The sequence below is a fragment of the Protomyctophum parallelum genome, assembly GCF_964188405.1.
Source record: "Protomyctophum parallelum genome assembly, chromosome: 15".
NCBI classification, from domain to species: domain Eukaryota; kingdom Metazoa; phylum Chordata; class Actinopteri; order Myctophiformes; family Myctophidae; genus Protomyctophum; species Protomyctophum parallelum.
The window spans coordinates 16,835,710-16,857,061 of NC_139710.1; the positions used below are offsets into that span (position 1 = coordinate 16,835,710).

Below are 21,352 nucleotides of genomic sequence, written 5' to 3' on the forward strand. Positions count from 1 at the left end.
ATATTTAAGATGCTCAGCAGCAATGCCATCTAGGCCACTAGCCTTAGAGAGATTATTCATTGCTTTATAATAAACCTGTCCCAGGTTTTATAAGCTGCCCTTGTCTAGGCCTACCGGCCCTGTCCCAGGTTTTATAAGCTTCCCGGGCTTCTGCATGATGATTAGCCACGACCTCATTCCAACCAGGTCTGATGTTATATACACTATTTTTTTAATGCTTGTGATATGGTCTACTGCTTTCATGCAGAGCACCCACTATACATTCATACATAAGACACAGGGTTCACCTATGCTCCTCCTCTTTACAATTAGCATCCTTGCACAGCATAGCGTCTTTGCATATTTCTACATTATTTCAATTTTGTAATAGCATACAACTTTATAAAAACCACCTCTGTTGTGCCCATCATCACATGATAAACCAGGTAGCTGTTCAACATTAATTGACATACAAAATGGAATATGATCAGTTGTTGCTGTTCCATACATAATATCCATACATGATAGTGAAGCATGTGCATCGGCAGTGCTAATGCAGTGGTCCAGCCATGATGTGCTATGCCAGGCCTCACTGATGTATAACTATCTGAGGGCAGACACTCTTTGCTTGACAATATAAGATTATTATCCTTACAAAATTGGTTCATATATCCTGCAAACAACGACCTGCTGTCTGAAATATCTGCATTCAGATCCCCAATTACATAAATGTTAGAGGAAGAATTATCTTGAATGAAGGAATTAATAAATGCAAGCCTATGCAAATACTCATCCTCATTTTCTCGACACTATAGGGTGTATACACATTCAGAATGACAAATTGACACATTTTTGATACAATGTATTGCAATACACCAATCTACACCAAGCCTGATCACATTAATAACAGAGTCAAGCTTCTTGTTCCATAGAATGGCAACACCCCCAGGTATTCTCCCTCTGACTATTCCCATAGAGAGGTCTGTAGTGGACTCTCAGCCCCATGAAAGTTATCATTAAAACAGTTTAATTTAAGGTCTTGTTTGGCGAGAAATGTTTCTTGCATACAAAGTATGTCGCACTAATTCAAGCTTTTCATACAGCTGCAATGTTAGTGAGTTTGACGTTGTTTAATACAATCAGATAAGACTTTTGTGTTTGGATGAATGGGCTGTCAATGTGAAATTGCACCTTGGTACATCTGTGGAATAGAATACTGGGGTGGAATTGTAAGAAAGATCCTTGAGTGGGAGGGACATCTTGATCAAGGGTGCATGGGCTATGGACATGTATGACATTCTTCCGAGAGCTGGTTATGAAGAACATTATTATAATAAAAACTTGAGATTAAGGTAATGTCTATATAGTCCAGAAAACGATGTACTGTATAATCTGTCAAAAAAGAAACGATCCTTATGTGCCCAAATCAGGGCTGGCATACTACAAGTAAGGCCAGCTGGTATTTGGCCCTCAATGAGGTTGGCCATTTACCTGTAAAATGGAATTGTCTTGTTTTCATTTTTAATTATTATATGTCAAGGGGCAACCCGTGCCCTATATATAAAACTGCTCTCTATAACATGAAAGGACTAATGTTTTTAACTCTGGTTTGCTAATTGTCTCTCCTGCACTGCTGGTGGCATTTCCCTTGATTAGGAAGGGGCCAAGTGCTGTGCAGGGGAGGGGTGTTCTTCTTATGCTTTGAGTAATGGTCATTGAGTTGTCATGCTTATTTATATTTGTTTAACTGTAACACATCTTTAGTATGTTTAAGTTACTTTTATACAAGTAATTATTTATGGAAGTATTTATTTAAAAATACCGTAGTTATTGAGAAGGAAGGTTATTTTGATTCTGTCCGGTGGTAGGATCCACTCCTATTTAAGGGAGGCTGCAGAGACAGATACTATAGTCAGTTGGTTGTGGGCTTGAACAAGGGTAACAGTCCTGAGGGAGAGCTACAGGGCCTTGTGTGACCAAGGTTTAACCTGAAGTAAGAGAGTCATCCTATTTGATCTTGTTCAGTTGTGGATGCCTAAGTATTTATTTCATTGGTCTGTTTCTGGCCAGTGTGTCATTTTGAACTGTCATGTGAATTATTGTCTTTGCACTGAAGAAAACTGTCTGGACGTTGGAAGAGTTTTGGGAGAATAAAAACCCTTAACCTACATGTTCTGACTGTTCTTGGAGCCTTGGTCGTTCGGGCAACTTTACACTGTACGTATATTTATTTCTGTTGTGAATGTAATGAGGCAAGATGTAATATGAACAGGAAGGACTGTAATGTCAGTAGTTTTCCATGTTAAATGTGTCCTATATATAATCCCATATGGGATGGGCCAAAGTGGCATGACACGAAAATAAAAATGTCATTCATTCATTCAGTGCTTAATTGGCTGTAGAAGTAGAAAGCAAAACCAAAGGAAAATAATAAAAAATAAACTCAGTTGTACAAAGCACATTTTAATGTAGGTTTAGTCCTAAAAAGAGAAGGAAAAAAATGTAAATGTCATCTGAAAGGTTTTTGTGTTAGTCTGGGTTTAGTTTTAGTCGATTAAACGGGTTGATTTTGTTGTATATTTTTTACGGTGCTTTGACACCCTAAACTGATTTTATACTTTGTTGCATGCTGAAAATAGCCGATGCGTTGTGAGCTTGTAGATCTGCTATTTTCAGAGTGCAACACCCGAGACCTGAGTGCAATCAATGATAAAATGACTTGTCTGTCATGGTCTGGCCACGCAACACTTGGGCTTCCATGCCCAAGTGGCAAAAACCCCAAAAAGCTGCTCTACTCGTGAAATACCTTACTTTTTGGAAATTATACTGCAAAAAGGGTTTTTGCCACTGTTTCTGGATGGCTCAACCCCCTTTGTACCGATGCAGGGATACCTCTATATGGAAACATTTTCTTCTAAGAGCGTAGAGTGAGGTTCCAAACGGGTCTACCATCAGCCATCATCTGATCAGTATTGCTTTCATCGTTTGACTACTGCCTGCTACTTTGTTTGACTCTTTCTGTGACTACATACTTCAAAAACTATTCCGTTTGTTGTGGCGCATGCATTTTGGGATCAATTCACTCTGCATCCATAACATTGTCTTTTAGTTCTGGATCTCCTCTCCACTAGTTCCTCCCTAACATTTTAGTCTAGTTTCCATTTGTCAACAAATTGTCAATATATTTAGTCTTTTAGTTTCATTTAGTTTGTCAGTGAAAAAGGTTAGCTGTCATTTTTCGTCATGGTTTTAGTCAACAAAATCAACACTGTAATACTTATTATTATTATTTAGTGTGGTTTGCCCTTTGAGCTTGGCCACTGTGATTGGCTGAGCGTTGCATAATGCTTGTAGCAGCTAATTGGCTGTAGTTGGTTACGTAACCAATCTATGTTTTACGATCGTTTTACAATCGTTTATAATTATAGTCTGATTGCCCTGAAAACCAGAAAATTAATAGAATCTCGTGTTTCTCGTGTTTGGCACACTGTGGTAAAGCTCTAAACAGGAGATATCTCGTGAATGGCACAGAATTTACGTGGGATAAGGTCTACATTATGTGGTAAATGCGTCGAGAATTTGTGGGATAAGGTCTACATTACGTGGTAAATGCGTCAAGTTGTTATTGGTTACTATTACTATTGTTATTATTTATCCCCAGTACCATTTATTCAGATTGTGAAAGACCTGGTAGCCTTTGTTCATTTTCAGATGCTGACATGATCTACAAACTTGATCACTGACGAAGAAGCACTTATGGACCTTGTACCTCTCTCTCCACTTAAAGTACTGCATGTATTCTGTGTGGTTGTTGTCGAGGTAGATCAGTCTCTCTGCCAGCTCCTTGGGGCTGGCGAAGTCATCTACGTGAATGAAAGAGTCTCCTGGAAACAACAAACTTTTTTTAAAGAGGTTTCGTTAACTGAAATAAATAAAAACTATAATAATTTAAAATAAAACGATAAACTAATTGAAACTGTATTGTGTTTACAAAACTAACTAAAACGGGCCGGGTAGGACGTAAAATATGTGCTAATTAGTAAGACCAGGCGGGGCCTCGGCCAGCCCAGTTAGGGCCCAGTTAGGGCCCAGGTAGGGCTGAATGGACGGGTATCAGTCAGTTAGGGTCCAGTTAGGGCCCAGGTAGGGCTGAATGGACGGGTATCAGTCAGTTAGGGTCCAGTTAGGGCCCAGGTAGGGCTGAATGGACGGGTATCAGTCAGTTGGGGTCCAGTTAGGGCCCAGGTAGGGCTGAATGGACGGGTATCAGTCAGTTAGGGTCCAGTTAGGGCCCAGGTAGGGCTGAATGGACGGGTATCAGTCAGTTAGGGTCCAGTTAGGGCCCAGGTAGGGCTGAATGGACGGGTATCAGTCAGTTGGGGTCCAGTTAGGGCCCAGGTAGGGCTGAATGGACGGGTATCAGTCAGTTAGGGTCCAGTTAGGGCCCAGGTAGGGCTGAATGGACGGGTATCAGTCAGTTAGGGCCCAGGTAGGGCTGAATGGACGGGTATCAGTCAGTTAGGGTCCAGTTAGGGCCCAGGTAGGGCTGAATGGACGGGTATCAGTCAGTTAGGGCCCAGGTAGGGCTGAATGGACGGGTATCAGTCAGTTAGGGCCCAGGTAGGGCTGAATGGACGGGTATCAGTCAGTTAGGGCCCAGGTAGGGCTGAATGGACGGGTATCAGTCAGTTAGGGCCCAGGTAGGGCTGAATGGACGGGTATCAGTCAGTTAGGGCCCAGGTAGGGCTGAATGGACGGGTATCAGTCAGTTAGGGCCCAGGTAGGGCTGAATGGACGGGTATCAGTCAAAAGGGAACTATATTAAAATACGCACATCACTTCGTGGAGTTGCTGGGTTCAAAAGGGAGACATCGAAGAGGAAGGACGGGTGGGCAAAACAACATAAAATTAAACTAAAATGAAAAAAATCCGAAACTATTATAAACTTGCCTGGAACATGGTTCTCGTAGTTCCTTCTGGACGGACCCAGAACCACAGGCACAGTCCCAAATCTCATAGGATCGTACAGCTTATCGGACAGGTAGTCTCTATCGATGGAGTTTTCCCAGGACAGGTAGAACTTGCAGCTAGGCATCAACTGGAGATAATCTTCATAGGTCAAGTAACGATTGAAGGCCCTCCCATAAAGCTCTATCTTCATGTGGCCTTTCATCTCCTCGTAGACCTGGACTCTTTTAAACTGTGGGTTCCAGTTGCTCACGACCCAGCACACCAGCTTGTCCTTCTGTGGCAGCTTGAAGGTCTCGTCCTATATGGGACGATATGAAAATATCACGATTATTGTTATTGTTTAATACTTAAAAAAATGTTAACCACTTAACTCCCAGCATCCCTTTTCTCAGAGGGGATGTTTGCCGATCTACAAGCTTAAAGTGCCTACAAACTGGGATCATAACAATACAGTTGGTATAAACTACTTTTTGAATTTTGGCATGGTGTTCGGTATAGGCATAAGGTTTACAAAAACAGTGGCGCTTACTGTATATACCCCTGTAGTGGAGGGGCTGCGTACTACATCATGAATACATGACTGAATAGACCTGAATGCAATTAATTTATTCTGGAGTCTAGGCTAGAGTTTTTTAACACCATGCCAGAATAGTCATCAGGCCGGAACCCCCAAACCAGAAGTACTCAAAATAATTCCCTACGGCCCGCGATCATAATTTTAGGGCATACCCAATAAAATCCTTGATGCACAGTAGTTTTGCTGATTTTTAAAATACAAAATAAATATAAATGTGAGGGGCTATTTAGAGTCTGTATAACATTTGTTATTCCACCGGAAAATTCTATTTTTTTGGGTAGCCATAAGATTAATACCTTCCCCACGGGCCGTGATCATACATTTAGGGTATGATCACGGCCCGTGGGGAAGGTATTAATCTTATGGTTCGAGGGAATGGAAGTTCTGATTTGAGGGTTTCCGGCCTGATAACTACAAATCAGTGACTACAACATGAATTAAGATATCATCCGCTCTTGAGTCCTGACCGGATCATAAACCCGAAAAGGAATGCTGCCCAGACTATAGGCTGCCTACAGCTAGAGTATACCTTGCGCTCCACCGGGGTGAGGTACCCGTAGGGCACCGGGATGTGAGAGTCCAGCCGATAGCTGCTGGTCAAATTGAACAGGTCGTTGAGTGCAGGATTGCGGGCCGAGTTGGCGGGCGACTCCCAGTTGAACCAGATCCACTTCTGGAACCAGGGCCGTGGTTCTGGCGGCATGTTGTCCAGCCCGCCGTGGATGTCTCTGTGGTGGAACAAGACGGCGTGTGCTTTGTGGTAAACACTCCGGTCGTCCGTCAGCCGACATCCCACCATGTCGAACTCGCTGCACCTGAGGTGAGGACATGACCAGACACTTAAAGGGATATTTCACTTTAAAAAAAACTTTTAAAGTGTCCTTTTATCTTATACTCAGACTTATGTGAACACCCCAGACAGTTTTTAAGTTACTCGATTCATATTTAGACATTACTTGCGCAAGCAGAGCGTGCAAGTAATGTTATCAGGTGCTACGATGCGTATGTCCCTTAGCAGCATATGATATGACGTCATATGCTGGCACATACGGAAGCAGACCGTGCAGGTATGTTTTTCGTCATGCTACGAAGCATATGTCCCATGACGTGATGAAGATGTGTACCAATGCCAGGGTATAATTGGTTTACGATGGTGACGTAGAATATATATATTCTATCATTTGCCATAACGTTTGAACAGTTTGTCGTACAGAGTCACGAGTCGCCTCACTGGACTCAGTTGAAAATCCTTGTCCTTCAGAAGTTCTTTTCTTTTCTTTTTTATAACTTTTTATCCCACGATTTTGCAACCCATTTTTTTCCACCCAGTGTCAATGATCTAATGCAGGGGTGCCCACACCTTTTTAAATAGTTTAAAAATCTACCTGTGGGGGCTTTGGAGTGTGTGAGTGTGTCAGTGTGCGTGCATGAGTGCATCTTTGTGTGTGTACCTTAGACAGGCCCGAGTGCATGTCAAATATGAACAAAAAAATTGGTGTCCCCAAGCTTTTATGCTTGGGGTTAGGTTTAACATTAGACATCTATCCATTAGGTTAGTTAGTTATAGTGTGAGTGTGTGCATGCATGCATTAATTGCATGATACACCCTTTTTGAATATGCCACTCACTTTGAATAAAGATTTGAATAACGTTCGTCTGCAAGACTGGAATGCTGTGTTATTCTGAATGATGCATATTTGCATAGTTGCACTTCATGTGTCCTTCATTTCCTTCAATGCCGGTTTCTTGTTCTTCCATTTTGAATGACTGGTAGATGAATGTTGGTTTTTGCCGAATGTTCCCCTATTTTTAAGACATGCCGACAAAGATGCAAGGCTGCTGCAGTTAAACTAACAATCCAGATTTTGTGGTGGTATACACTTTCAGCAGGTGGCGTTCGTAATTTGTCGAAAACAAAGTATTGCATTGTGGGTTTGAGGCAGGCCCCTTTTGATGTAAATCAATCAAGTCACCTTAATTCAAGTGGCATATGCCAAAAATAGTTTGTATTTCATTTAAATTATTTATATTTTAGGCCAGGGGCATGTCATGTGGTCTACCTGCACAGCCTTTGTGATCTACTGATCTACCTTTTGGGCACCCCTGGGTCGCCAAATGTTTTTTGGGGGGTCCCCAAATTATATAATAAAAAATAAAATAAATTTGCAACTGAATGGCTGGAAAATGGAAATGAAGAGTTTACATAGTGCATGCATTAACTTTGCTTAATTATTATATCTGGTTTCAGTATATCTTTTCTCTATTATTATTAAGGTTATTTTTGCAGTCAGTTTGTATTGGGGGTGGGGAGGGGGTCGCGAGACATGGCCAAAGCATTTCCGGAGGTCCCTAGCCAAAAAGGTTGAGAACCCCTGCTCTAGGGAACACAGAGAGGAGAACATGCAAACTCCACACAGAAAGGCCCTTTCGCCAACCCCGCCTCGGGTATGGGCACTGATGACACAGAGGAGAAAACACGCCCCCAGCGCCAAGCATCCCCAGCGGGAATCGTCCTTGCTTCGTAGAAAGAATGCCATTTTATCATGATTATTAGTGAGGACCTATTATATGAAGATATGTTGAAAAAGTGGTCCTTTAAGTAAAATTCCGGAATTCAAAACTTACTTGAGAAAAAGTACTGAAGCATTAGTATTAAAATGTACTTAAAAGTACCAAAAGTAGAACGTATACTCATTATGCAGAATGTTTCACAAGTTTTCAAATATAAAATGTTTGAAAGTCTTTTGAAAATAACTGATCTACAAGCTCACAAGATGCAACACATTGTGAGCTTCGAAATCTGCAAAGTAATTAGTAACTAATAGTTTTCTAATAATTGTAGTGGAGTCTTCGATGTTAGTGGACTTGAAGTAAAAGTACTGAAAATTACACCCACCAACCTGACATTACCCTTTTGACCAAACGGCCAGAACCACAACAGTATGATGACGTCGTCCTCTGTGCGAGTGGACTGCGGACAGTTTGGGTTCTGCACCACCTGAAGGGACGCGTTTGGGTTCTGGACCACCTGAAGAGACACGTTCATTTTTTTAGTTTTTTTTTAGTTGACAAAAATAGACAATAATCTACAGTTGATTTTGCTGACCAAAATGTATTTTGGCAGGCGTTGATGGCATTGTAATGCCTGATTTTACACTTGGTTGCATGCTGAAAATAGCGGATCTACAAGCTCACAACGTGGTGCACTGCGACGCGTTGTAAGCTTGTATATCCACTATTGTCAGAGCACCACATTCTAATGAGATTGACATTCAAAAGAGTACATTTGGGTTTCGCCTCCATGCCCTCAGCACACCTGCGTCTGATTAAATACCTAGAAACACACAGTCTCAAAACTAGATGAACAACAAGGATCTGGTACCACCCACTTTTAAAACAAACATGGGTACATTCTCCTTCTACAGCACTGCATGCCCCCACTGACCCGCTGGTGTGGAATGAAGATCTGCATTTTGCATCTACACAAGATTAGAAGGAACATTTACCCATTGTTTGTTTTAAAGGTGGGTGGACTCCTTTAAAACAGGCCTGAAAAACCACCTTTCAGTAGGCAGTCGATCATTTTATATTATATATTTTGTGATGATATAGAATTTTGTATGTTATTTGTCATGTTGTGTTTATGAATTGAATAAGTCGGAGCCCGATGGAAACAAGACAGCAAGGACTTTTTATTGGTGCTATCCTTTGTGTTTGACTGCACTCTGTTGCTGTTTACATTTCTGTCATTCAACAACATTCAATCAAACCTTTTTGCAGATGCTGAAAGAGGTGAGATTGATGTCTAGGTTGGAGTACATGAGATAAGACAGCAGACACAGCAATGCAATGACGCCCATGTACAGGTGCTGTCGACTGCACTGTAATGATGACATCATGGTTAGCTCTGAGAGAGAGAGAGAGAGAGAGAGAGAGAGAGAGAGTCACTTCATCATTGCACAATCGATACATTACTTACAATTAATTCATATCCACAGCATAAGAATAATAAAATAAATTACTATCCACAGTATAGTAAAAATCACACCCGTGTGAAGTGAGGGGCGCTCTTATCATCGTACATCATCATAACATAATAAAATGTCTATTTGCTCAGACACTATGATGTAAAATGCATCCATTCATTGTCAATAGGAATTTAATGTTTGTTTTAGATGAAGTTTGTGGATGGTAACTAAAAGCTGGGTATACAGTATAGAAACATGATACCAGTTTGGGTGTATTTATCATGTATTTACCATGTATTTTAACACAAAATATTAAAAGGAGCCCTCAAATTTGTACATTTTAAGTATTTGAAAAACTAAAAGATCTGCTATTTTTGGTGAAGAGAGTCTAGATGGAAAAAGAGTGCACAGAGCATCTCAAGTATAGCCCAAGACAAGTTCATTATGTGGTTAAACTGAAGTGATTTTGATGAATTCCTGTTACGGACCATGGTCCTTCTGAGTATTTGTTATTGATGTTGTGATGGTTAATTGTTATGATGATAATTAGTTGAGCTGTGAATAATATTTATAGTATGTATTTATAGTATTTATAGGTCTTCTGTGGATGGCTTGTATTATAATTTGTTTCTTTCTGTGTTTCATGTAAGGTATTGAATGGAGCTGAATGGAGTATGTTGGAGAGTGAGACAGGCTGATGGCTGGCAGTGAATGATTGAATGCAGACTTGGCTGTGAGAGTGACAGGTCCATGTTCGGACCTGCCCCTCCTTCCTGATTGGGTGTCTTCGCCCACACCCTAATCCCAGTTGGCTGTGCCTAGTTGGCTGTTGCCTATAAAAGCTCAGTTGAACTTTTTCTCTGGAGAGGACGACAGCAGTGTGCAGCAGAGACTCGGTTCCGCTGTCCTTTGCCTGCCCTTTTGTTTGTTTTAGTTTCTTTGACTTCGATTCCGTTCTGTTCTGTAAGTTTTGCCTTAGCTCCTTTTGTAATCTGTTTGTTCCCTTTAAGAGTAAAACCCTAGTTTGTTATTATTATTATTCTTTGTTTCTGTCCTTTTGTAAGGGTGTTAGGCATAGACTGTAAAAAAATATGGACAAAGCGTTCCCCGGGTCTAACATGGACGTAAAATGAAGCCTGTTATTCCTGCACTGTAAGTCGCCATCTTTCTAGATCCGTTTGGGCCCAGCTGGCCATTGGCTGGCTCCGTTTGGGCCCAGCTGGCCATTGGCTGCCCAGACAACGAGGCGGGACTTCCCCCCTTCTTCTCCGTTGGTTTTTATTATAGTGGGTCGGGACTCCCGATCATAGACTGTAACGGTAGCCACGCCCCTCAGAACATACGCAACTTTATGGTAATTTATTTTATAAATGGGACCATAATTTTCCAAAAATAATATTATGACATTAGAAATGAGACTTTAAACTAGTGACTGGAAGCAGAAAGTATTCATGACCATGTTTATTAAGGTAATACAGTCTAGGTGAAGTTGGGCCCAAATACATGGACTTCTATGGGGCTATGGGTTTTTTTGGGTCCAGTGACAGCGCCACAACAGGCCATTATATGAACTTTCAGGAGTTTCAGGCTTCACAAAATATCTGTCTGACTGCCCCCCTGGTGTTGGGTCCCTTTTTGTTTTTCTCCTTATTGTAATTCTGTTAGTTAGGGTTTAGTATTGTATTTTTGTTCTTGGTTAGGGATTGAGTTAGGGGTAAACCTTTATTTTCTAGATAGATACTTTTGCTATGTAAACCACACTCTGAAGCCAATACTTATTTGTGAACTGAAAAGCTGACAAGCACAATTAATTTGAATCCATTGTCTCTGTGGACAAAGAAAAGAGCTACAACAATAAACTAAAGTTCTTTTTCAACCCTGTCTCCTCTCACATTGTGTTGTTTACCTTCACCCTAGACGAAGGTGCGTAACATAATTGGGGGCTCGTAAAAGTAGGTAGGACATTGTTTGATAGCAGTTATTAATTCTGAAATTATTTTTTGAAAAAAATAAATAAGTCAAATTCCAAAAAAGAAAATCCCCCCAAAGAAAGAAGGATTTGGTAATTTGTTTCGGTTAAGGTTACCCCTTTTTAACTAGGTCTGTTTGTAATCATTATTATAGAGTTTTTTTGGCTTCTTTTGATACTTGAGTATTTGTTTTGAGTATTTGAGTATTTTTGTTGGCTTCGTTTGTTTTGTTTGAAAGGCAGCATCGGGTAGGAGTTTGGTCATTCGGTTTTGTTTGGTCTGGTGAGTAGTCAATTTAGTAGTGTTTTTCTGTTCTCCCTGTTTTGGCAGTTTTTAGTAGGGTCTTGAGTTGTGAGTAAATGTTTTCTGATTGGGTAGAACATAGCAGTGGTTCTCCTTCTGTGAATATAGAGGAGGTGGTAGATTCAGCTCCAGTTTTTCCCACTTTTGAGTAAAAAAACGTTACAAATTTAGAATGAAGCCTGGTTGTTTAAAGTTGTAATATTCCAGGTTCCGTCAGGGAACCTGGTAAGGCTGAGTTGAAACAGTGTGTTGTTGAGAAACTTGCAGAGAGGGTTTCATGCAGAGTGTGACACCAGCGAAAGTGAACACGTCCGTGCGGCCGGCTGGGAGTGTGAGGACAGCCTCATATTCCCCGGCGTACTCTGATCGGAGAGATGGGGGGTCCTCCTCCTCTCCTCTGGATGATGTCCAGCACCATTGCTGGGGGGGGGGGGGGGTCTCCAAGTGGAGACACTACAACGTTGTACCAGGGCTGCAGAGCTCGAGAGACGTTCCACCCCCCCAGCCCAGCTTACTGCAGTCGGCAGGAGTTGGAGAGTCATCTACCACCACCCAGGGTGCAACGAACCGAGTGCAGTACTTTCATCCGACGGAGCATTGGTCCGAACGACAACCTACCTCCTCCCTCACCCTAACCCTAACCTCCCCCGGGGCAGACACCTAAACCTAACCGCAACCCTCTCCCGACCCGCAGCGCACCTCGGAGCAATGCTCTGTCGGATGATAGTATGCCTCCCCAACGAACCTTCAAAGTCAGTAAGCACACTTTCTTTGGTTTCTCTTCTCAAAGAAACAGAGGTTGATTCGTATTTAGATATTTTTGAAGGCATTGCTACCACTGTAATTTGGCCTATAAACAGGTGGTTTTCGTTGTTGCAATGCAAACTGGTGGGAAATACTGTTGAGGTTTGTGCAGCCTTTTCTATTGACTGTGGGTTAGAGTAGGATGTTTGTAAAACACAAAAACATACTACGTGCTTGAGTGCCGGAGGCTTATACTGCCAAAGGTTATGTTTTTTTTCTGTACAGAAAAACTGTGGTTGTGTTTGGCTCAGTGAGCAAAATGTTGACTATTCATCAGATCCGTGAGTTGATTTCGTTAAGGAAATTTTAAATCCTGCCTATTTGATCGTAGTCTACTCATGAGCAGAGTAGTTACGGTAATTAATGCGGCGTCCTGCGCTAATGAATTTATTTTGGCACATCGATCTGTGTTCTTCGCTCCCTCTGTCCGCTGTGACCCTATGGTGGCAGAGTGGGGAAAATTCGAAATTTGCTGTGTTAGTTTTCATTCTGTTACTGTCTCCTTGGATTACCATTATTATCATTTTGAGGGTCACCTCATTTCGATGTGTCCCGCTCTGCAGCACAAAGATGATCAGAAAAAAAGAAACTGTTGGGTTGCCCCTTCCTTCTGAAAGGCACTGTCTCTCTGTCAGGTTAGGTTGCTGATCACAATCCTATGCCACACGGGAGTCATAATGATGTGTTGCCTATTTCAGAGAAGTAATTTTTTTTGTGGTTTTGATGCTCTAGTGTTAGGAGTGGAAATGTGTTTGTTAACGCTCTGTTGCATTTCTGTGGTTTACGTTCGCCCTGGTCTCTGTGTTGTGCTGGTGGGTACTCGTGTGTGTGTGTTTACCAGATGGCAGCGTTATGTTTGATTTTCGGCAATGATCTAGCTGGGGTGAGATTGTTGGAAAATACTGTGATAAATTTGGATCAGTCGCTGAGTATGGGTGCCACGGTTATTCTCTGCTTGCGCTTTGACCCATGCCATGGGTAGGGAAAGGCTGTGGTGAAATGACCTTGAGTAATACATTCATGTGTTATGGTCAATCAGTAAATCCTTCTGCCACCGAGCCTAGACAAAAAGTTACTGATGTGCTGCCCATATAGTTCTGATTTTGTGTGTGTGATGTGATGTTTGATAAAGAGGCTTTTTGGTTCGCACCCGCTGTTGGTAATCTCGGGTGAAGTTCGGTCCAGCAGGTTGTGGTACCTCAATTTTGTTTTTCGTTGTGAAGTTCTGTGTTTTGATACTTTGTCTGGCCATTTAGGCATTCATAAATTGTATTGTCACATTTTAGTTATGGGTAAACCTAACCAGGTTATCCCTCTGACTCCGTTGTTAACTATCCCAGTCATGATAGGTCCATTTGAACATAACATTATGTCACGGTGTGTCAGGTGAGGACCCAGAAGCAGAACCAGGCAGGCAAACTGATGCAGTCCAATATATTTATTAACATGAAACTCAGTATAACAAGTGTAGCAGGACATACACAGTAACAATGATTTATAATCTGACAAGGGAACACTGAACACAGGGAGGTTTATAAAGACTAGACACAGGTGCAACAGAACAACAATCAACACTGGGATTGGCTGGGAGACTAACAGGACACAGGTGGAGAAAACTAGTAATCACAGGGAGGTGAGACAAGACAGGCAGAACAGTAACTAGGGAAAACAGAAAACACTAGGACAAGATTACATAATAAAAGTGTACAACAGACTGATATCGTGACAGTACCTCCCCCCAAGGAATGGATCCTACAACAACAAAACTCACAGAATACTTGGTGGGTGGAGGGGAGTCGGAAGGAGGGTTCAGGGGCTACGGAAAATACTTGGGCACAGAACAGCACTGGTAGGACAAAAACAAAAAGTTACACAGAAAGGCAGGTGGGGAGACACGCAGACAAGCACACAGACAAACAGACAGGCACAAACTGACAAACCAAGAGACAAACAAATAAACTGACAAACGGACAGACAGGCAGACAAACATGCAGTCAGACACAACAGGTGGGTAAACAGATTAGGGGGACTAAAACACTGGGGAGCAGACAAACGCACAAGCATACTGGCAGACAGACACGCAGACATACAAACCGGGACACAGGTAGACAGAACGACAGGTAGAGTGGCCAAAGGACTATCTGGCGGACCAAAAGAACCACTCAAAGGATTACATTGTTCAGAGCGGGGTTGAGGGGGCTGTGGACCCAAAGCTGCTGAAGCCCCTGGCAGAAAGTTAACGGGGAGCAGCGGCGGAGCCTCAGTGGAGGCGAACTTCAGCGGTGGGGCCTCAGTGGAGGCGAACTGCAGCGTTGGGGCCTCAGTGGAGGCGAGCTGCAGCGGCGGGGCCTCAGTGGAGGCGAGCTGCAGCGGCGGGGCCTCAGTGGAGGCGAGCTGCAGCGGCGGGGCCTCAGTGGAGGCGAACTGCAGCGGCGGGGCCTCAGTGGAGGCGAGCTGCAGCGGCGGGGCCTCAGTGGAGGCGAGCTCTGGCAGTGTGTCGCTGTGTGCCAGCGACGGCATCTGGTGCGGCGGAGGCCATGACTCGGCGTTGCTGGGCGGCGGTGGCCGCGACTGGGCGTCGCTGGGTGGCGGTGGCCGCGACTGGGCGTCGCTGGGAGGCGGTGGCCGCGTCTCGGAGACGCTGGGCAGTGAGGAGTGTTGACGTCGTCGAGAGCCATGGCGACCACGCCCCCTCACCCGGTTCCCCCTGAAGATGGCCAGGCGAGTCCCAATGAATGGATCCAAAGCTGAAGCTGTCTCAGCATCGGTTGGCTCAGGGAACACAGGGTCAACAGGGGCAGGTTCAGGACAGACAGGCTGGAGGCCTACAGACCCCAGCCTGATTGACTGGATTGCAGGCTGGTGAGCAGGTAGCGAAGCAGACTGAGGATCAGGTTGGAAAGCAGACTGATGAGCAGGCTGATGAGCAGGCTGATTTCAAGGCCAACCTGAGAGCCATCTTTTGCTGCTGAACAAAAGTCGTCTCTTTAACCGCATTGACATAGCTGTCGATAATTTGCAAGTCCTCATCGATCTGCTGGAGTTCTGCTGGGTCCATGTTGGTCAGATTATACTGTCACGGTGTGTCAGGTGAGGACCCAGAAGCAGAACCAGGCAGGCAAACTGATGCAGTCCAATATATTTATTAACATGAAACTCAGTATAACAAGTGTAGCAGGACATACACAGTAACAATGATTTATAATCTGACAAGGGAACACTGAACACAGGGAGGTTTATAAAGACTAGACACAGGTGCAACAGAACAACAATCAACACTGGGATTGGCTGGGAGACTAACAGGACACAGGTGGAGAAAACTAGTAATCACAGGGAGGTGAGACAAGACAGGCAGAACAGTAACTAGGGAAAACAGGAAACACTAGGACAAGATTACATAATAAAAGTGTACAACAGACTGATATCGTGACACATTATTGTGTTGCCTTCCAGGCTAGTGTTGGTGCAGGCTTTATTTTCTGTAGTGTATTAATGTGTGCCTATTAAGCGACCCTAGGTTAAAGTGACCCAAGCCTGCTTGATTGTACCTGATTGTCACACACTGCTGCATTGAGGGGTAATCAGTACAATGAGAGTCCATGTGAGTGAGGGAGAGCAGGCAGAACAATGTTTGCTGTGAAGAGAGAGGTTAGCTGTGCTGTTTGAGACTACAGAAAGAGCATTGTTTGTAAGTTTAATGTTTATTTCCATTTAATGCAAGGAATGTAACACATATTTGGATTTAGACAGGATTGTTATGATTTTGGTTTGATTATTTAAATGCCAATTGTTTAACTGCTTTTTGATGACTTACATGCTGTAGAGTTTTGTAGCAGTTTGATAGACTATTTGCAAAGGTCTGTATTATTTCATGTGACTCTTAACAGTCAATTGTATTTGTACATTTTACTGTGTTACAGTTTCACTCCTGACAAAGATCAGTAAAAAAGGGAGCAAGACGCCTCATTCCTGACTCCTGTCTCTTTTTTTAATGGAGTTTGGCTGGCTGCCTAATGTCGTTACAACAACTCAGTGGGGGGCAGTACAATAATTTTTGTCTGTGTTGGCCCACTTCTCAAATTGAAGTCTGTTTGATTGTTGTTTTGGTCCCCTTTTCTTCACTCGAAATACCCTTGACCCCTTTTTTCCACTTGACATGTCCTTATAGTGATCTCCTCTTCTTTTCATATTTTTGTACATTTGTGTTAAATGCTTAAACTTTGCCTTAAATTCTAGTAATTAATTCATAAATGTGAAAGGGTATTTGGCATATCCCCACGTACTGTTGAATTTTGGTTACTTTGGTGGTTGATCTGTTTTGAGTATTTTCTCACACATGTAATTTGTCCGTTGTGAATATGAAGAGCCGATACTGTGATAGCCAATACTGTGATTAAGTGAGTAATTAATTAAGTGACTGAAGTGTGACTAATTTATTTCTCTGTTTTCGCCTTTCTGTTCTTTTTGCAGTTGTACGGAGGTGCTAATTTCAATTAGATACCTGCTCCTGTGGTGTTCTTCGTGTCTGTTGTATTTTGTTCCCCAGAAAGTGGTTGCTGCATTCTAAGCTCTTGTGGCTCTAGCTTGCATGATTCTGAGTCTTTGAAAATTCTGTATTTGTTCTTTTGCAGCACCGGATTCCTTGGCCCAATAAGCAGACATGATTAGTTTGATTAGAAATAATGTCATTTTATTTTCAGATATATCTCACACCATTGTCCTCTCCCTTGATGTGGACGTGGGTGTGAATTCTGCTTTTGGGTGATGTGTTTTTATGGCATATTTTGTTTAAAAGTGACTAATTTGTTCGTTAGAAAGTGGTCTGGTCGCCTTGTCTGCTGGTGCCAGAATCTAATGGCAGTGAGTGTTTGCACAGGTTTCGAAGATGTGATAATGTCACTAAACCTGTATCTTGTGATTTGCCTCTTAGGGAGGATGGTGTAAAGTGTGTTGCTGCAAAAATGTGGTTTGTTGAAATTTGTTAAACTTTGTCTGCTCTAGATTGATAACTGGTATTGGCAGGTCCCTTTATCACCTGTGTGTCGGAGATTTCTGCTTTTGTGATTTTTGTTTCTGTTTTCCTGTGATTTTTGTTTCTGTTTCTTGGTGACTTTTGTGATTTGTACCATACATAATACTGGGTTTTGTTTTGTTTGTAGTCCTGTGAAGTTCTCCTGTGTAGCTTGCCTGTCCAGACGCCAGACTAGTTCGAGGCGGATGTCAGTGGCGGTTGGGCCACAGCTGTACTATTACCGAGAATAATGTGGAAACTTGGACCCAGAACTTATGTGGTGGTATACTGTGTGGGATTTCAGCTCGGAAATTTGAAGGAAAAGAAAGGAGTTGATTATGTCTGGGCAGTTGCCCTTTCTCATGTTTGTCCCCCTGACAGGCTGAACTTCTTCGTTTGGGGGAGGAAGTTCGTGTTACGGACCATGGTCCTTCTGAGTATTTGTTATTGATGTTGTGATGGTTAATTGTTATGATGATAATTACTTGAGCTGTGAATAATATTTATAGTATGGAAATGTTGGTCTTCTGTGGATGGCTTGTATTATAATTTGTTTCTTTCTGTGTTTCATGTAAGGTATTGAATGGAGCTGAATGGAGTATGTTGGAGAGTGAGAAAGGCTGATGGCTGGCAGTGAATGATTGAATGCAGACTTGGCTGTGAGAGTGACAGGTCCATGTTCGGACCTGCCCCTCCTTCCTGATTGGGTGTCTTCACCCACACCCTAATCCCAGTTGGCTGTGCCTAGTTGGCTGTTGCCTATAAAAGCTCAGTTGAACTTTTGCTCTGGAGAGGACGACAGCAGTGTGCAGCAGAGACTCGGTTCCTCTGTCCTTTGCCTGCCCTTTTGTTTGTTTTAGTTTCTTTGACTTCGATTCGATTCTGTTCTGTAAGTTTTGCCTTAGCTCCTTTTGTAATCTGTTTGTTCCCTTTAAGAGTAAAACCCTAGTTTGTTATTATTATTATTCTATCTTTGTTTCTGTCCTTTTGTAAGGGTGTTCGGTCCCTTTTTGTTTTTCTCCTTATTGTAATTCTGTTAGTTGGGTTAGTTAGGGTTTAGTATTGTATTTTTGTTCTTGGTTAGGGATTGAGTTAGGGCTAAACCTTTATTTTCTAGATAGATACTTTTGCTATGTAAACCGCACCCTGAAGCCAATACTTATTTGTGAACTGAAAAGCTGACAAGCACAATTAATTTGAATCCATTGTCTCTGGACAAAAGAGCTACAACAATAAACTAAAGTTCTTTTTCAACCCTGTCTCCTCTCACATTGTTGTTTACCTTCACCCTAGACGAAGGTGCGTAACAATTCCAAATAGTATCAAAGTATTCCGTGGCACCCCTGGACCTGTGTCATGGCACCCTAGGGTGCCATCAAGGACTGTCTGAAGTGGTACTTGCCCAAATTTGTGCATGTACAACTTCCTGGTCTCAACTGCACATGTTTCTTTCCTTCCATGGAGCAACATGGCGTCGCCCGTACGGTCTTCACGTCTCGTCCTCTTTAGACAGTCCTTGGGTGCCATGGCACTGACTTGGACTTTCTTGTAACACTCGGAAGGGTGTCACATGCATGATCCAAAATTAGGGCCCATGTTGAAAACATTAAAAATCACACCCTTGTGAACTGAGTGGTGCAACTCCCCTCTCTCTCCCCCCGCCTCTCTCTCTCATTAGCAGGCAACAGTGCAGCACTATCTCTCTCTCTCTGTTTCTGGCACAACAGCGCCCCTACTGGTACTTATAGTCACATAGTCACATTAACGTCACATAGGTTAACACGGACATTGCTGTTCCTTGGAGTGGTTGCACCACTCAAAAATGTGTAAATGAATCCCTGTGCCTCAAATATAACAGAGTTTCCCTATAGAGCTATAAGGACAATTAAAAACCATTCACGGAATAACATGGTTCTTAATCTTTTAAAGAACCATTGTTTTTTTCCCCGTGCGTAACATGAGAAATGAATCAAACATGAATAGCCTAATAATAAATTAACTAAATGCTGCATCATAAAAGTGCATTTGCAATCAATGATATTTGCAAAGTATCAAAGCTACTGTCATTAGTACTTTTTGCTCAATGACGAATTAAGTAAATTAAAGCTATGGTTTGATTATAACAAATTATTTTTAAATGTGAGCAAGACAAAGTTTATGCTATTTGGAAATCACAGGATAAACACAGGTTCATATAAATATTAATGGGAATGCTATTGATCGGGTCCATGAAAATACATTTCTGGGTGTGACAATAGATGACAAGCTTAACTGGAAACCACATATTACTAACGTCAAGTACAAAGCTAGAAGTATAGCACTGCAGTCATAAATAAAGCAAAGCAGGTTCTCGATCCTAAAGTCACTTCACACTCTCTACTGTTCATTAGTCTTGCCATATTTTCATTATTGTGCTGAAGTTTGGGGAAATAACTATAAAAATGTATTTCAGTCACTAGTCATTCTAAAAAAAAGAGCAATAAGAACCATTCACAAGGTCGGCCCATAGCACTTACCCCACCCCCTTAGATAGCATTTCTGTAGACTTAGATAGCATTTGATACAGACTTATAACATGTTATGTAGACAGCACTATAATTGCATTGTATGTAGTCATAGCACGTCATAGTAAATATGTATAGCATAGTAGTATAGATGTATAGTTTATATGTATAGCTTCATTATATAGATATTCCACTGTTACTTTCTTAGCTTACGCAGGTTTCTTGATAAATGTTTTTATGTGATGTATTCCCATGCTTTTTTGTTCTTTCTTAATGTAAATCGCTCTGGATTAAGAGCGTCTGCTAAATGCCTAAATTGTAAATTGTCGGCTATATCTATCTGGAACATACTAATTCTCTATTTTTTACAGTCAAAACAGCTCAAATTCACTGACATAGTAGCTTAACAAACAGCAATAATAATGTACAAGGCTAAGAACCATAATTTACCAGCAAATATTCAGAATTTGTTTCAGGATAGGGAGGGGGGTTATAATTTGAGGGGAATTTTTTATTTTAAAACGTTAAACAGAAATACCACAATGAAAACTTTTGTGTTTCGATGAGGGGTGTAACACTGTGGAACAATTTGAGGGATGAGCAAAAACAATGTTCTAGCATCAGTCTGATTAAAGTAATGTATAAAATTAAAAATATGATTAAATATGAAGGAGAGAAATATGATACCTGATAATTCAGGTGTTTATGTGTTTAAAATGGATATTGTATGATGTATGATATGGATATATGTGTATTGAATTTATATATGTTTATACTATTTATATGTGTTACATATTCTCATATGCGTTTTTAACTCGATACAATTGAGATTAATTTTGATAATGAGTAGTTTAAGTTGAGAAGTCAGCGAGTAATTATTTAATTACAGAGGTGTGGGAGTATATACGTTTTTTATTATTATTATTACCATTATTATTATTATTATTATTATTCTCACCTGGATATGAACACTGCTGAAAACACCGGCAGACACACAGGACAGTGCTTGTGTCTAAAGGACTATTCAAATATAATGCAGTGATCTATGGCAGTTCAGGGCAGGCAGATGAGGGTTACCCGAGGTGCCCAGCCCACATGGACTTATAGGACACACCTTGCTCAAACATAACCAAAAAAAAAGATCAAAAAGACAAAAAGATCTTCAAGGGACCATAACTGATCAGATCAGAAGGCTGGGTTCAGGCAGAGGGTCTGTTTCCCAAAAAGTGTGTCGGGCTCGGGACCGAGTCACAGACCGATGTTTG

General features: G+C 41.9%; 1 protein-coding gene and 1 long non-coding RNA gene across 2 annotated transcripts; both read right to left on the reverse strand.

Moving 5' to 3' along the window:
- Positions 1-3,614: 3,614 nt before the first annotated feature.
- On the reverse strand, positions 3,615-6,360 carry LOC310872837 (4-galactosyl-N-acetylglucosaminide 3-alpha-L-fucosyltransferase 9-like). Its single transcript, XM_083785007.1, has 3 exons — positions 6,057-6,360; positions 4,930-5,248; positions 3,615-3,863 (listed from the first exon to the last, which is right to left on the reverse strand). Exons 1-3 carry the CDS (start codon positions 6,324-6,326, stop codon positions 3,631-3,633), a joined length of 822 nt encoding a protein of 273 aa, XP_083641133.1. The 5' UTR covers positions 6,327-6,360; the 3' UTR covers positions 3,615-3,630.
- Positions 6,361-8,253: 1,893 nt separating this feature from the next.
- LOC310872164 lies at positions 8,254-21,145 on the reverse strand. Its single transcript, XR_014570352.1, has 3 exons — positions 21,046-21,145; positions 9,298-9,434; positions 8,254-8,555 (listed from the first exon to the last, which is right to left on the reverse strand). It is a non-coding gene; the product is annotated as an uncharacterized lncRNA (long non-coding RNA).
- Between the last annotated feature and the right edge of the window lie 207 nt (positions 21,146-21,352).